The sequence below is a fragment of the Glandiceps talaboti genome, chromosome 13 (assembly GCF_964340395.1).
Source record: "Glandiceps talaboti chromosome 13, keGlaTala1.1, whole genome shotgun sequence".
In the NCBI taxonomy this organism is placed as follows: Eukaryota; Metazoa; Hemichordata; class Enteropneusta; family Spengelidae; genus Glandiceps; species Glandiceps talaboti.
The window spans coordinates 22,782,704-22,801,144 of NC_135561.1; the positions used below are offsets into that span (position 1 = coordinate 22,782,704).

An 18,441-nucleotide genomic window follows, 5' to 3' on the forward strand; every position below is an offset into this window, starting at 1 on the left:
ACAATGATCAAATTTAAAACAGTTATATTATGTCTAAAAAAAACACCAAAATTGTTTTTTCTTATGCAAAAGAATTAATCCAAATATTATCAAATGATTTATCCATAAGATGAAACCAGTCTCACTTGTATATAAATGACCCTATAATATGAAAACCCCGACTTCAATATTTTACAAACAAAATCAAAATTCAAACCTGATAACCTTCTACGATTGTCATCTTCCATGTGTAGATATATATCTTCCCATTCTTGTGGAACCTAAATTGTTAAAATATGAAATACTACAATAATATATCGGTTGTTTCACAATAAATGCTTCATTTCTGCTTTTGTTTTGTTATGACTAGATTTCAACAAATTAAACAACAAGAGAAACTGTATTTTGCTTTCCCTACCTTATATAATAAGTATTTCTACAAGACGAGTGTTTCTTCCTGGTTTACCAAACCCACGAAAGTAGGCTTGACAAATTCTCATTTTGAACTTCATGTTGCTGCACACAAATTGCATAAGTTTTAATGACCTTGATTTAATCATTTGTTCGGTGATATATTGCTCTATAATGGATACAGAACGATTTTATTACGTGTCTACATATATAATGGATACAGAACGATTTTATTACGTGTCTACATATATAATGGATACAGAACGATTTTATTACGTGTCTACTTATATAATTCACATCCATCGGAATGGATACAGAACGATTTTATTACGTGTCTACTTATATAATTCACATCCATCGGAATGGATACAGAACGATTTTATTACGTGTCTACTTACATAATTCACATCCATCCAGCACGCGTTGTTTCTTTTAAATATCAAAGTTTATCGTGGCAGGCATTTCCTTATTGGCTTTGTGTATTACGATGTCACAGACAAAGTTTGGCAAGAGATTACGGCCTTCATTTATGGTGATATGTATGTATTGATATTGTTAGTTAATAGAACAAAGCCTGTTTTGAAGCTAGGATACATATAGGAAAACATCGATGGGTCCAAAACAATTTAGTTTGTATGTCACACAAAAATGGAAGTGTTCATACCTACTATGTGAAATAGATACTACAATTTATTGTGTGCTCTAGACTGATGAGATTGTGATTTGTAGTGACCGTAACATACAGTTGCCATACCATACCATACCATACCATACCATACCATACCATACACTTACCACACGAGGTGCATGGGGCTGCTGGTGGGCTACATACAGATACATGGGTTTAGAAGAATTGTGATTTCGTATGTATTCGATTACTTTAGCCTGGAAGAGCTCCTGCAATGGAAATGTGTGTATATATATGAATTAAGTCTATAATGCTCTGCTACTAATATTGCATCGATCACTGTTCTCTCCAGTGAGACACTTTTACTTAAATGAGTATATATATATATATATATATATATATATATATATATATATATATATATATATATATATATATATATATACACTCGTCGTCTGACGATCGCTCAAAGCATGAAACTCTGAGTAAACGACTTATTACATCCTTACAAATTAGTATATAGCTAGGTTGATAATATGAAAAGATATAGGAACAGCAACCCTTACGGAAAGCATTCAGAGTATGTCACGCTTTTACAGCCGAAATGCAGCATTCTTTCATACCTTGGATTTTAGATATGTTTAGTGAAGTTAACCAGAATACACCAAAATAACCATTTACATCTTCTTAGGAAGGCACTTTTTTCCAAATTTGAATCTCTCTTTGTAATATCAGTGTGCAATTTGTCACATATTTCTCATTTATTTATGGAGAGTGTAATGTTATGGTAATTATGGCATGAGAGAGTGTAATGTCATAGAAATCATGGCAGGAGAGAGTGTAATGTCAAGGAAATCATGGCAAGTGAGAGTGTAATGTCATAGAAATCATGGCAGGAGAGAGTGTAATGTCATAGAAATCATGGCAGGAGAGAGTGTAATGACATAGAAATCATGGCAAGTGAGAGTGTAATGTCATGGAAATCATGGCAAGTGAGAGTGTAATGTCATAGAAATCATGGCAGGAGAGAGTGTAATGTCTTAGAAATCATGGCAGGAGAGAGTGTAATGTCATAGAAATCATGGCAGGAGAGAGTGTAATGTCATAGAAATCATGGCAAGTGAGAGTGTAATGTCACAGAAATCATGGCAGGAGAGAGTGTAATGTCATAGAAATCATGGCAATTAGTGATAGTGTAATGTCACAGAAATCATGGCAAGTGACGGTATAATGTCATGGAAATAATGAGTTGGCTTTAATTTTACACTGTAACAGTTTTGGCGAGGTATTATGTCAGTAATTTTCTTGAATCACTTTATCAAATACACAAGATTCTATTCTAGGTGTAATGCTAACATGCACCTACTGTAGAATACACGTTATCTATGCCTTCTCCTTTAGCTGGTGTCAAATCATCGTGTAAATCGATACCTTCCATTAAACCAGGGTAGCCAGGATCTATAACAAACCAACAAATACAATCTTATTAGGATTGGGTTGAAGTATTACTAACTGATTATAAGATTGTTAATAATTAGCTTTAGTGCAATATGTCTCGTTATTATATGACAAATGTAGAAAACTATGCACATATGATAATGTAGAAAACTATGCACATATGATAATGTAGAAAACTATGCACATATGATAATGTAGAAAACTATGCACATATGATAATGTAGAAAACTATGCACATATGATAATGTAGAAAACTATGCACATATGATAATGTAGAAAACTATGCACATATGATAATGTAGAAAACTATGCACATATGATAATGTAGAAAACTATGCACATATGATAATGTAGAAAACTATGCACATATGATAATGTAGAAAACTATGCACATATGATAATGTATTACATGAATAATTGGGTCCAAGTATTGTAAAGTAGTAATTATGACGTTTGTGTGATGATAAACACTTTTACAAAATATGATTATGCAATTATTATATGTGTAAATGAATTTGGTCCCGTTGGTCTGTCAATCTTGTTTGAACTAAAGTTTGTCAAATTGGTATGTTATTTGCATAATAGTGACTACTCCATCCAAATGATTTGTGTAATCTCCTCCACAAGTTTTACTTTATATGCAAATTCAAAATTACTAAATATACAGGACAAAGAAGTTGTGAATGGTTCTACCTTGTTCGCTGTTGGTGTGTTCATAGTATAGGATACCATCATTAAAGAAACCAAAGAAATGGTCAAAGCCACGATTTGTAGGCATGTACGAGGAATTACAAAATCCCATATGCCATCTAAAGTGAAAGATATAATTCAATACAAAGATCAATTATTTTTAATTTTGTATCTCATCACTCGATATAATCGTTATATAATGGCGATTGAACCCAACTACGATGTCATCATGACGTAATATAACATGTGTTTGTTTTATTCAATATTACCAATGTTTGGTTGTGACATAAAATGGTACTGAACATTGACTAAATGTTTGTACAGTAATAAACAAATAATGGTAATTATAAAAGGAACAGAAACAAAAACTAGCGATGACTAAAATAAAGCCAAACAGAATAGAAAGTCAGTAAATACATTAAAATATGTATTACTGCAATAGTCCCATTAAGTAAGGAATTTTGAGTAATTCGTGCATTCAAAGGTTAAAGTATTCAAAGGACTCAACTCTTGCTGTTGGAAATCTTATGTGATTTGATTTAATAATCCTGACTGATGTCGCGTAGCACAGTGGCTGTACCCGTTTACATATCAACAGTTTTGAAAATAGATTTGACTTTAACTGATTTGGGTAAATAATAGGCAGAAATGTGTCACTTGGTAAAACTTACTTGCCAACGCCATATGTTGCATAACCTGCATCTTTCAACTTTTGTGGCAATATCTGGTAGTAAGTTGGAACTCCATGGGGACGATCAGCCAAGTAGGTGTAATGCTGTTGGCCAGGAAATACATGTATGTCTTATTGCCAACGTCAAAGTAAATTTGATAGATATGCTTCATACACATTCATATTATAATGCTTTCTACACTCATTGCCACTTGCATTACACTAATTCATGTTATATAAAGAAATTAAGGAGGTGTGTGTATGTATGTATGTATGTATGTATGTATGTATGTATGTATGTATGTATGTATGTATGTATGTATGTGTGTGTGTGTGTGTGTGTGTGTGTGTGTGTGTGTGTGTGTGTGTGTTTGCGTGCGTGCGTGTGTACGTACGTACGTATGTATGTCCGTCCGTCTGTCCGCTGGCCGGCCGGTCTGCCTATCTATTGTATCAGTGACTGTCTCTCTCAGCAATGTTTTGTACAAACATACTAGTTATTGACATTTCTCAAGATAATTTCATAATCGTACGAACAATATGCGTACTTAATTTTCTTGTGTGGCACTTATAAACATTTGAAGAACAACTAGTAAATACCTGTGCTCCAATGTTAGATGAATATCTTCCTGTATTTAAGGCTGCACGGGACCTGACAATGAAACAACATTAGTGCATACATACATACATACATACATACATACATACATACATACATACATACATACATACATACATGCATACGTTCTTACCTACACAAGTACACACGCGCGCGCGCGCACGCACACTCACGCGTAAACCTGGCTGTTCCAATATATTACATTAAGTGGCATACACGCTTTTCAAAATGTTACCATTTACTCTATCTTATTGTTAAACATTTCTATGCAAAAACAACCCAAAGAAGGTCAGCATCAACAAAAATACCCTATCCATACCCAAAACAAATCTCACAAAATTTGAAATAAATTAATCACACTTATGAAAACCACGATAGTGTCTACGCTATGTAAGAAATGACTTGATTCTAATTGATGATCGACCATAAGGCCAAAAAAAAATATGTCTGGTTCTGGTCAGCGCGCGCGTGCCCTGAATACCCCCGCGTCGATCCTTTTTTTCCGATAATATTTTGCTTTCCCGTTCCTTATTATTTACAATTCCCCGTCGATCAACACTGTATGCAAGGCTAGCGGAAAAAAATTAACTCGTGTGATGGCGCACTTCTATTTGGTAACGGGTACCCATTTCTTCTAGTACTGTTGCATACCCATAACCCCCCCCCCCCCCCCCGTACGATATGTGTACGCAATATGTACGATGAGCGTGGTTGATGGGAATCACGGGAAATAGTGTGTTCACTGTGCTAGGTGGTAAACCGCTCACATGTTTCGAAAATGTCTGAAGTTTGAGTACGTCGTGAGCAATCGAAATGTTGATATCAATTCAGCTGACTTTCGAGGTGTTCTTAGTTCTGGTGATCGGTTCGTTCTGCCTTCTGAATACAAAGATTTTCCTGTAGCGTAAGCAGTTAGCTCTGGATGTATGCGCTACGATGTTCGACACGTCTTTCTATCTGCGATGAGATGGAAAGACGTGTCGAACATCGTAGCGTATACAGACTGCGTATCAGACTGATGATGGACGGTGCTCGAAAGAAAACACTGCCTCCTCTACGTCCGTTGGACAGACCTATTTCTCGTTATTTAACGTTACAAGTTGCACAATGACATTAATTATACAGTGGTTGCAAGGCAAGACTCATTATTATCTTGGATGGGATTATAACTGCAAATCACTGGGCGATAAGATAAATTTGTAAATGTGACTAGTGATGCCCTGATGGATGATTGATCCGCATCGTACAAAACTTGCCATACAACAGTGCCAACTTCCAGAGTTGTATGACATCTTCCGAGAGCATGTAAAGTGTCAAAAATGTGTATTTACTAATTTGCAAAAAAAAAAAAATTAGGAAAAAAAAAAACGCGCGTCGTCGCACCACTTTAGAAAGTTTACCCTGACCAGAACCAGATTTTTTTTTTTGGCCTAAATTCCAAGTCAGGTGTGAAGACCAAGGTCTTATGAGAAATCTTGCACCTGTATAATGTAAAGAGCAAGCAGCTGAATAGAGTATCAATACAATGTTCTGGTTATGCAGTAAATGGTGATTTTAAAACTACAAATATGGTAGTCATTTTTCACATTTGATAATGTCATGAAAAAATACTATGTCAATATGGTCCTATGGTATGTAATCTTTGAAATGAAATGTTTTGGTATTGCGTGTCAGAGAAATGGCAGCAAACTGACAGACTGATGGATGGAACCATTGGTAATACAGCGTCGATGTGGGTTATGACTGGTTGAGGGTAGGGGTTTGGATTTCAACATAGTGTCTAAATATTTATGTTGCTAATGTATTTTGCATCATGATACATTTCAATCCAGACATAGTTTAATGTAAGGGAGCTTTCAGTAATTACAAGAGGGGCCGGGAGGAAAATCAGGGGCGGACAATGTGAGTCTCTCCTGATTCTGTCTTACTAAAAAGTAGCCCTCCCTCAACTTGCTTTCTCTAAAATATGAAACCCCTACTAAAGTGGTTCAAAATATGGGTTAAAATGCTGTCAGAAGTGTAAAAGGACACGAATCCCAGAATCATTAGTAAGGTTCTAATCCCACCGCTGCCACCAATGTTGAGGCATTGGTTATTTCCCACTACTACCGCCATGTGGATGTATGTGAAGATACTGCATAATACCTGTGTTTGGATCTTATTGGCTGAGCTGAAGCCCACAACTCCCTGTGATTAGACTGTCACACTCCTGACAGTGTTGGGATTGATGTCATGATCTCCACAACATTATCCATAGTATCTTACCCAACTCTTCCCGTTTTACACCTGTGAGACCCACTCCTCTCCTCACCTCACACCACACCACAACTGACGATTCATTATATTGGTTGTCAGCAACAATTTGATATAGGTTGATATCATGGGTACCTAACCCTAACCATATAGGCTGATATCATGGGTACCTAACCCTAACCATATAGGTTGATATCATGGGTACCTAACCCTAACCATATAGGCTGATATCATGGGTACCTAACCCTAACCATATAGGCTGATATCATGGGTACCTAACCCTAACCATAATCCTAACTTTAACCCGAATGGCAGCAATGAGATTTGGAACCGGTAGCAGCGATGGAATGACAAAAACCCAAAATAACGCAATGATAATGTTGGACGATACAGTGAGTCAAAGTAAAATAATACCCTCCCCCTTATCCCATTTTCTAAATACGGCCCTCCCGAGAGCTGATTTGTAAAAAAGAAGAAGTGCCCCCTCCCCTGTAAAAAGAAAGACTTACGGACTGCATGCAGGCATGGTATACAAGTTGCCAAATTTCACACCACTTTCAGCCAGCTCAGAAAGACGGGGAGTTAGTATGGTGTTGTCATGCCAACCAACGTCGTTATATCCTGTGAATTCAAAATAAAGTAATTAGTTGATTAATGAGAGGATATGGTCTTAGTGTACACGATAAGTTAAAATTTAACCGACATATGTTAGGTTAATTATCACCGATGACTTCATCGGTTAATTCACTAACTGTTCATGGTGCGTCTTTTATGGATTAAGTTCATCCATAAAAGGCTCACAGCAGATTCTCAAATATTGTCACTCCTTCGCCCTATGGTCTAACATAGTGTTTTACCTAAATCAGTAACTAGGGGAGCCTAACACAACGTCTTACCTAAATCAGTAACTAGGGGAGCCTAACACAAAGTCTTACCTAAATCAGTAACTAGGGGAGCCTAACACAAAGTCTTACCTAAATCAGTAACTCGGGGAGCCTAATACAAAGTCTTACCTAAATCAGTAACTATGGGAGCCTATCACAAAGTCTTACCTGAATCAGTAACTAGGGGAGCCTATCACAAAGTCTTACCTAAATCAGTAACTATGGGAGCCTATCACAAAGTCTTACCTAAATCAGTAACTAGGGGAGCCTAACACAAAGTCTTACCTAAATCAGTAACTATGGGAGCCTAACACAAAGTCTTACCTAAATCAGTAACTATGGGAGCCTAACACAAAGTCTTACCTAAATCAGTAACTATGGGAGCCTAATACAAAGTCTTACCTAAATCAGTAACTAGGGGAGCCTAACACAAAGTCTTACCTAAATCAGTAACTATGGGAGCCTAACACAAAGTCTTACCTAAATCAGTAACTCGGGGAGCCTAACACAAAGTCTTACCTAAATCAGTAACTATAGGGGAGCCTATCACAAAGTCTTACCTAAATCAGTAACAAGCGGGGCGTAACAAAAAGTCTTACCTAAATCAGTAACAAGCGGGGCCTAACACAAAGTCTTACCTAAATCAGTAACAAGCGGGGCGTAACACAAAGTCTTACCTAAATCAGTAACTAGGGGAGCCTAACACAACGTCTTACCTAAATCAGTAACTAGGGGAGCCTAACACAAAATCTTACCTAAATCAGTAACAAGCGGGGCGTAACAAAAAGTCTTACCTAAATCAGTAACAAGCGGGGCCTAACACAAAGTCTTACCGAAATCAGTAACTAGCGGAGCCTAACACAAAGTCTTACCTAAATCAGTAACTAGGGGAGCCTAACACAAAGTCTTACCTAAATCAGTAACAAGCGGAGCGTAACACAAAGTCTTACCAAAATCAGTAACAAGCGGAGCGTAACACAAAAGTCTTACCGAAATCAGTAATTAGGGGAGCCTAACACAAAATCTTACCTAAAATTAGTAACTAGGGGAGCCTATCACAAATTCGTACCTAAATTAGAAACTAGGGGAGCCTGACACAAAGTCTTACCTAAATCATCAGCAAGTAGGTATATTATATGCGTTGGTCCTTTATCCTTTTCTGTGTGTGAAAAAAAAAATCGTGTAAATTCATCAAGAAGTTTGACAAAACATTTAAATTGAAGGTCCCTTAAGCCAAGATTAATATGTAGCATTCAGACATAATGTTAACTGTAGCAGACACCATTCAGACATAATGTTAACTGTAGCAGACACCATTTAGACATAATGTTAACTGTAGCAGACACCACTCAGACATAATGTTAACTGTAGCAGACACCATTCACACATAATGCTAACTGTAGCAGACACCATTCAGACATAATGTTAACTGCAGCAGACACCATTCAGATATAATGCTAACTGTAGCACACACCATTCAGACATAATGTTAACTGTAGCAGACACCATTCACACATAATGCTAACTGTAGCAGACACCATTCAGATATAATGTTAACTGCAGCAGACACCATTCAGACATAATGCTAACTGTAGCACACACCATTCAGACATAATGTTAACTGTAGCAGACACCATTCAGACATAATGTTAACTGTAGCACACACCATTCAGACATAATGTTAACTGTAGCACACACCATTCAGACATAATGTTAACTGTAGCAGACACCATTCAGACATAACGTTAACTGTAGCAGACACCATTCAGACATAATGTTAACTGCAGCAGACACCATTCAGACATAATGCTAACTGTAGCAGACACCATTCAGACATAATGTTAACTGTAGCAGACACCATTCAGACATAATGTTAACTGTAGCAGACACCATTCAGACATAATGTTAACTGTAGTACACACCATTCAGACATAATGTTAACTGTAGCAGGCACCATTCAGACATAATGTTAACTGTAGCAGGCACCATTCAGACATAATGTTAACTGTAGCAGGCACCATTCAGACATAATGTTAACTGTAGCACGCACCATTCAGACATAACATTAACTGTAGTACACACCATTCAGACATAATGCTAACTGTAGCAGACACCATTCAGACATAATGTTAACTGTAGCAGACACCATTCAGACATAATGTTAACTGTAGCACACACCATTCAGACATAATGTTAACTGTAGCACACACCATTCAGACATAATGTTAACTGCAGCAGACACCATTCAGACATAATGCTAACTGTAGCAGACACCATTCAGACATAATGTTAACTGTAGCAGACACCATTCAGACATAATGTTAACTGTAGCAGACACCATTCAGACATAATGTTAACTGTAGCACACACCATTCAGACATAACGTTAACTGTAGCAGACACCATTCAGACATAACGTTAACTGTAGCAGACACCATTCAGACATAATGTTAACTGTAGCAGACACCATTCAGACATAATGTTAACTGTAGCAGGCACCATTCAGACATAATGTTAACTGTAGCACACACCATTCATACATAATGTTAACTGCAGCAGACACCATTCACACCATTCAGACATAATGTTCATGTATAGTCAAGCAAGATGGAAAGACTGCTGTGTATTATTGTATTCTATGAAACGTCGGTATTTTAAAGTAATAGTTTGTATCTGTGTCCTGTCTATTTTCAGTGGATATGATATATGTATAGTTTGTATCTGTGTCCTGTCTATTTTCAGTGGATATGATATATATATAGTTTGTATCTTTGTCCTGTCTATATTCAGTTGATATGATATATGTATAGTTTGTATCTGTGTCCTGTCTATTTTCAGTGGATATGATATATGTATAGTTTGTATCTGTGTAATGTCTATTTTCAGTGGATATGATATATGTATAGTTTGTATTTGTGTCCTGTCTATTTTCAGTGGATATGATATATGTATAGTTTGTATCTGTGTCCTGTCTATTTTCAGTGGATATGATATATGTATAGTTTGTATCTGTGTAATGTCTATTTTCAGTGGATATGATATATGTATAGTTTGTATCTGTGTAATGTCTATTTTCAGTGGATATGATATATGTATAGTTTGTATCTGTGTAATGTCTATTTGCAGTGGATATGATATATGTATAGTTTGTATCTGTGTAATGTCTATTTTCAGTGGATATGATATATGTATAGTTTGTATCTGTGTCCTGTCTATTTTCAGTTGATATGATATATGTATAGTTTGTATCTGTGTAATATCTATTTTCAGTGGATATGATATATGTATAGTTTGTATCTGTGTAATGTCTATTTTCAGTGGATATGATATATGTATAGTTTGTATCTGTGTAATGTCTATTTTCAGTGGATATGATATATGTATAGTTTGTATCTGTGTAATGTCTATTTTCAGTGGATATGATATATGTATAGTTTGTATCTGTGTAATGTCTATTTTCAGTGGAAATGATATATGTATAGTTTGTATCTGTGTAATGTCTATTTTCAGTGGATATGATATATGTATAGTTTGTATCTGTGTAATGTCTATTTTCAGTGGATATGATATATGTATAGTTTGTATCTGTGTAATGTCTATATTCAGTGGATATGATATATGTATAGTTTGTATCTGTGTAATGTCTATTTTCAGTGGATATGATATATGTATAGTTTGTATCTGTGTAATGTCTATTTTCAGTGGATATGATATATGTATAGTTTGTATCTGTGTAATGTCTATTTTCAGTGGATATGATATATGTATGGTTTGTATCTGTGTAATGTCTATTTTCAGTGGATATGATATATGTATAGTTTGTATCTGTGTAATGTCTATTTTCAGTGGATATGATATATGTATAGTTTGTATCTGTGTAATGTCTATTTTCAGTGGATATGATATATGTATAGTTTGTATCTGTGTAATGTCTATATTCAGTGGATATGATATATGTATAGTTTGTATCTGTGTAATGTCTATTTTCAGTGGATATATGTATAGTTTGTATCTGTGTCCTGTCTATTTTCAGTGGATATGATATATGTATAGTTTGTATCTGTGTAATGTCTATATTTAGACATAAAGATGCTGCTATTTAATACATACTCATATACATCAATACAGTTACGGGTGAGATTAATAGTTCAATGTACGATAAAAACTAAATTCTTATACTTAGGCTTCTCAGACCCCCTACCCTCCACCCACCCTCCCCCTTAACTAAATCGGCCAAAAATTGAAAATTGTCTCGGAAAGCACAATCAATTTCAGATCAGCGTGCTATGAATGCAAAGCCAGTAAGTAATGAAGAAAAAATAGCTTTTTTTATTGACATTGTAATGTATTTTAGTGGCATACAAAGATAAATTTTTCTTCCATATCTTGATTTGACGATATTTTCTATAATTATTTGTATTTAGAGGTACAAAACAGATTTCTTTAAAAGTAAAATTGATTGTGTAGGATGAGAACTGTAAAGTGGGTCACACACCCCCCCCCCCCCCACTAAAGGAATTTACTTTTTTATCCTACACTGAACTATTGATCTCGCCATCTAATCATGTCATCGTTGGTAGAGTCGGCTGACCATTGTCACATAACGGTAGCAATATTATTGCTCTACCTAATGTGTGAAACTAGTGCATTTATTACATTTCACTAACTTTGTGTGGACTTGTCATCACCTAGTTGGAATTGACAGGTTGGGGACTATCCCACGCACTATCCCAGGGATCTGATAACCATTGCATCCGGAAGAAATACATACAACTATAATATTTTGTATCCGGAATCATTAATAGTTGTCAACTTCAAGGACACCACAAGACAGATGTATGTTACTAGGTCAGGCATGGCTTTGATTTAACTTTTAGCCAATAACCTCAATGACTGAGTACGTCATCATACACATTAGCCAATGGAGACTGAGTTTTTGGCTGTGAATGACATGCTGTATGAGCACATGTTTTCTGATAGAAACTGTTCAAAGTGTTAGTTTTATGGTTAAGGTTGGAGCAGAGTCAGCAGCAGAGTAGATATGGTAGACTAGAGTTTGAGCTAGTGCTTGGGGGCAAGGCAAGGCAAGGAAGGCGAGGTGAGGCAAGACAAGCGAGGGAAGCTGAGGCAAGCAAGCTGGAAGCAGACCAAATTCTACAGTGGGAGCAGAGCCCAGGTTCAAGTGTGCAAGTAACGGACAGTGGTAGCAGTATTGTGCATCTGAAGACAGTTCTGCAGCCTGTGGAATCTTCGGTTCGAGCCAGTTGTACCAGTTGTTGTGTGACTGCAAATCGTTTCATTGTGTGCACCCGCGTTCGGATACTGAGTTCATTTGATAATTCACAGCACAGTCAGATAAGTACTAGATTAAGATTAAAATTAACAGACTAAGACTAAGACTAAGACTAAGACTAGTAGGAATTTTGCCGGCATATATATATATATAGTTTTGGTAGTACTGGAACTCTTTCTTGGTTGTAACTCGGAGTTTCACGCATTGTGAAATGATGATGATCGCACAATGCGTGAAACTCCGAGTATATATATATATTCTTTTTTTATATAGTTAATAAAAGTCTGATTTTTAATTATATACCTGGTGTCCTGGAATTTATTTACAGCAAGTCATTCCACATATCATATCCGTCCCCGACTTGCCCACAGTTTATCAAATTTTAGCCTGTAAAACTCAGGAACGGGAATATTCCCAAATTCCAGATATTGTCTATTTATTGTCTATTCATTCACACAAACGTGGTGAAAGACGATTTCTCTATAAATCTAATATATACCATATGATAGAACATACCCTTTTCCCATGTTGACAGTGTTAACATCAATGCAATAGCAGTCACCGTCAGGATTAACAAAGCTATGACGCCAATTAGACCAATGAGCTGGAAAGTAAAACGATTACGAGGTGAATATTAAATGACTTGATAGTATTGAGCCTTTGTTTTACAATGCTCATCGTATCATTGTTATATGCCAATATCAAAGTATGTTACATTTCTTGCCATTCTGTCAAACATTAGTTTACGACGTGATTTTGATTTCAAATTGATTAATTGAGTTATTGCCCGGGTCAATGAAAGTACATTGTACCATACAAGTTACTTCCACAAATGAACACTAATTGAAATCAATGAAAGTACATTGTACCATACAAGTTACTTCCACAAATGAACACTAACTGAAATCAATGAAAGTCAATTTTTGTTGTGTACGATCTAGTTAAGGAAGTCACGCCTCAAACTTTTACTGCAGGTGCTAGCGCGACCAACGGTTTCTCGACATATTCCGGTTCCCATCCCAACCCCAACGATTCAGTCACGGCCGCGGTGTTTGTAGGTACAATAATTTGCAAAAACTGCTTCTTTTTTATTGGAGAGTTTTAATGTAGTTATTTTTGACGTGTTTTCACTGTTTAAAAATGCTTACAATTTGTACGTAATAGACGATTAATGAAAGCATTTGGTCTTAGAGTAGACGATATGTTAGAATTTGTACGTAATAGACGATTAATGAAAGCATTTGGTCTTAGAATAGACGATATGTTAGAATTTGTACGTAATAGACGATTAATGAAAGCATTTGGTCTTAGAATAGACGATATGTTAGAATTTGTACGTAATAGACGATTAATGAAAGCATATGGTCGGCGTACGGACGGACAGAGAGATGCCTGTCTGACTGTCTGTGTGTGTGTGTCTGTCTGTCTGTCTGTCTGTCTGTCTGTCAGTACTACAGATGGATGGATGGATGGATGGACGGACGGACGGACGGAATGACAGACAGACAGACAGACAGACAGACAGACAGACAGACAGACAGACAGACAGACAGACAGACAGACAGACAGACAGACAGACAGACAGATAGCTACATAATAGATAGATACATACATAGAGGCATGGATGGATGGGTTGGTGGGTGTAAAAAAATTCATAGATGGCAGAATAGTATCCCGTGCTATATGTTATCATACTTCTTACCTTGATAAATGATTTCCTTTTTTCATGTCTACTTGCCATTCTATCACTTATAATGTAACTTGTTGTATTGTATCTGTCACAATTCTATCCAAAAAAGAAAGAAATGTATTTTGAATATTAAGAAGAAGCGTGAGGTCAAGAAAAGGTAGCCAATTTGATTAGTATAAATGCCAACACTACAATTTATCAAATACATAACATGAGAAGTAAGGTAATCATTACAACTGTATTTCTGTATCTGCGACTCATCATATACAGACATAAGTGTGAATACGAGTTTGTAATGACTGGAGGAAACAAAACACACTCCTAGGAAATTATGCAGAAGGTCAATGAAAACAACTTTGCTCAGAAGAAGGGCTATGAAATATCTAGGAATATACAGTAGCTTAAGGGAACTGAAATAGAGACAGACTGGAACTAGTCTTCTGCATTATGCAAATAATATTATTGATATATTATTTGATCGAACTTGTTCTTTTGTGAGTTTTTTGGTTCCCCGAAATGGCGAGGGGCTATTACAGTTGAATCTGTGCGTCCGTCAGTCCGTCAGTCCGTCAGTCCGTCAGTCCGTAAAAAGCTATTTCTGCAATATCCAAATTTTAATCAAACTTTGCACAAGGATGACATATCATATGGGACATATGTACGTCACTTTATTTTACGATATATGCCAAATTTGTACTGAAAAACAATATTTTTTTCTGCATCAAATTCAGTTGGTAAACTATTATCGTCCGTACCTGTATACTAATTTACAGGGAAAGTAAGAGAGTGGTGTGACATTTAAGTTAGAAAATGAACAAGAAACCCTATGTTTACAAGATACTGTGTTTGATATTTTATTGAATTTGACAAACCCTCTGCTATTCTGATATATTATCCAAGTTCATGTAGTTTTCCAAAGTATCAGTTTTGGTCCTTGGGCTGTACTGTGTGTACACAAACTTCAGTCTAATAATTAATATTCACTTTGGCAAAACAGACTTTCATTTTAATAGCTGATTGCCCACAGCTTGTACACAAGTTAAAGACCACTTTTTTGTATAATTGCTCTATATTTTCTTCAATTTCTGGTCTCCCCCTGAAGCATGTCGAAAGTTTAGTTTACTGATAAATTGGTGACAAAAATCAGTGACAAATTTCAAGAACCCAGTGATTGATCTGAAATGGACAATATCTCTATTTTTTTAATCATTTTAAGTATCGCCATTCTGAGCAATGACTGCAGTTTCTTTTTCTACTCCCAAAGTGCATTGAAATTACCAGTATTCAACTTTTCAATACAGTCTGTAAAGGTATATCAGTTGATCAGTGAATTCATGAAATTCATTTCAACAATGAAAAAATGTCCATATTTATACAGGTTTTGTAGACAAGCTGAATATTCAATGAATTCTGGGAGTAGAACAAATTGTACTCAATACATAAATCAAGAAGTACACCTGCATACATGTAGTTCCCTAACACGAAAGATATCGTCATTAGTTTGATTGTGCATGGAGATAGTAATCTCAAGTTCTTAGTTGTTATTATGCATGGAGATGGTAATCTTCTTAGTTGTTATTGTGCATGGAGATGGTAATCTTCTTAGTTGTTATTGTGCATGGAGATAGTAATCTCAAGTTCTTAGTTGTTATTGTGCATGGAGATAGTAATCTCAAGTTCTTAGTTGTTATTATGCATGGAGATGGTAATCTTCTTAGTTGTTATTATGCATGGAGATGGTAATCTTCTTAGTTGTTATTGTGCATGGAGATGGTAATCTTCTTAGTTGTTATTGTGCATGGAGATGGTAATCTTCTTAGTTGTTATTATGCATGGAGATGGTAATCTTCTTAGTTGTTATTATGCATGGAGATGGTAATCTTCTTAGTTGTTATTGTGCATGGAGATGGTAATCTTCTTAGTTGTTATTGTGCATGGAGATGGTAATCTTCTTATTTGTTATTGTGTATGGAGATGGTAATCTTCTTAGTTGTTATTGTGCATGGAGATAGTAATCTTCTTAGTTGTTATTGTGTATGGAGATGGTAATCTTCTTAGTTGTTATTGTGCATGGAGATGGTAATCTTCTTATTTGTTATTGTGTATGGAGATGGTAATCTTCTTAGTTGTTATTATGCATGGAGATGGTAATCTTCTTAGTTGTTATTGTGCATGGAGATAGTAATCTCAAGTTCTTAGTTGTTATTGTGTATGGAGATGGTAATCTTCTTAGTTGTTATTGTGCATGGAGATAGTAATCTTCTTAGTTGTTATTGTGCATGGAGATAGTAATCTTCTTAGTTGTTATCATGATTTACACTGGATACATGGAAATCATTTGTATTTTAACGTAGTTGCACATATTAGGGTAAATGTTGAATTTTTGTTTTTTTAAAGTCATAAAAAAGTATTTTTACAAGGGAAGTCGTCATGTTTACAATAAAATGTTCTTTGTGTCTAAATGTTGTTTGTATTACATATAAACATACACACACACATGTTGTGTGTGCATGTGTATGAATGTATACATGGGGGAAAAACTAAGTACTCTCAACGGGGGATATCATTTTTCCCACGATTTCCTGGGGGGGGGGGCATAAAAAATATACAAGGAAAATGAAAAATCATCCGGCCTCCACCTGGAAGTAAAATCTAGATACCCCTTACAGCTGACAGGAGAATATATTTCCATTTACAATTGTATTATATTTAAGAAATGACGTATAGACCTTGGAATACAAAGACCATCACTGATTAGATTATATACCATGAATTCAATGAAAGCAAAAAACCTACTCAGTTGATGGTTATGGACTGTAAGTAAAAAGTAGACATCATTGGCAAATAAAAGACGAAGTGTTTCTAGTTCTAGTTCGATCGTAGACAATTTTGATGCAACTCTTTTTACAACTTTTTGATGAAAAACGAACACTAAAAAATCTAAATCAATTGAACCAAACAGCTTGAACTTACAAAATCTGGTAAAACATCGAGATAATGTTTACATCTAAGTCTATAGTAGGAATTCAACATAAGTAAAATATATAGTGAGAACGATGTCTTTTGTTCACCTTCATTCATTGTTGGTGGTGAATAGACCAGTTACCGGTGCATGAAAAAGACCAAGGTTTTCTCGCCCGGACTCTGTAGAATTTGATATGTTAACGTTGTTTAAATTAAAATGTGCCTTACTATTCATGTGAAGTAGCAACAACGCAGATTCAATAAAGTATAGTTTTCGAGACGACTTCAGATTGGATAGGTGGTGTATATTCATACACGTAATAATAATTGTTGTTACAACTTACATTACAATACAATACAACACAGTAACGGTTCAGTTATATGGTGTCGACTTTTCCAAATGTGTTGGCCTCTACTGTTTAAATGTAAAATATAGTATGGCAGAGGCTGTCTAGTGACTGACTGCAATAGGTAGCTGGAAACACGACTCACCTGTCGGAACTATCATGGATGAAGTTACATGTGAAAGTCGGATATATAGTTTACCAACTTTTGACTAAAGACCGCGTACTCCGGGTTGAAGTGTTTGCTAATTCATATGTATTTGTGTCAGTGCGTTAATGTATGCCTATACACTGACCTTACAATATAAGGTTGTGGCAATGTGTCCATGACACTAAATCAGTGTGGCAACGTACCTGTAATAGAGAACGCCTATAGTCATAAACTCTTTTAATGGATTCAAATCCCTTTGTGTAATGCTGTAAAGAAACAATCACAATACCAATTTCATAAACAACATTTTAGGAATGATTGCCACTACAAGTAAACACTGTTGTACACAATATTTATGAATAATATACATACACCCCTCCTTATACCTGTGTTGTACACAATATTTAT

General features: G+C 35.7%; 1 protein-coding gene and 1 long non-coding RNA gene across 2 annotated transcripts in view; both read right to left on the reverse strand.

Annotated features, from left to right (window-relative positions):
- The window catches only part of LOC144444413 (arylsulfatase B-like), a 30,578-nt gene extending 20,861 nt beyond the window's left edge, over nt 1–9,717 (reverse strand). Inside the window, exons 1-6 of the mRNA XM_078133825.1 lie at nt 9,675–9,717; nt 8,701–8,751; nt 7,218–7,329; nt 4,437–4,488; nt 3,838–3,941; nt 3,170–3,285 (exon numbers count right to left, since the gene is read on the reverse strand). Coding sequence (XP_077989951.1) covers nt 3,170–3,285; nt 3,838–3,941; nt 4,437–4,488; nt 7,218–7,329; nt 8,701–8,751; nt 9,675–9,717 — 478 coding nt within the window. The remainder of the gene's footprint in view (nt 1–3,169; nt 3,286–3,837; nt 3,942–4,436; nt 4,489–7,217; nt 7,330–8,700; nt 8,752–9,674) is intronic.
- Nucleotides 9,718–13,400: 3,683 nt separating this feature from the next.
- On the reverse strand, nt 13,401–18,133 carry LOC144444488 (uncharacterized). The gene is made up of 3 exons (XR_013481843.1): nt 18,031–18,133; nt 14,587–14,670; nt 13,401–13,488 (listed from the first exon to the last, which is right to left on the reverse strand). It is a non-coding gene; the product is annotated as an uncharacterized LOC144444488 (long non-coding RNA).
- Between the last annotated feature and the right edge of the window lie 308 nt (nt 18,134–18,441).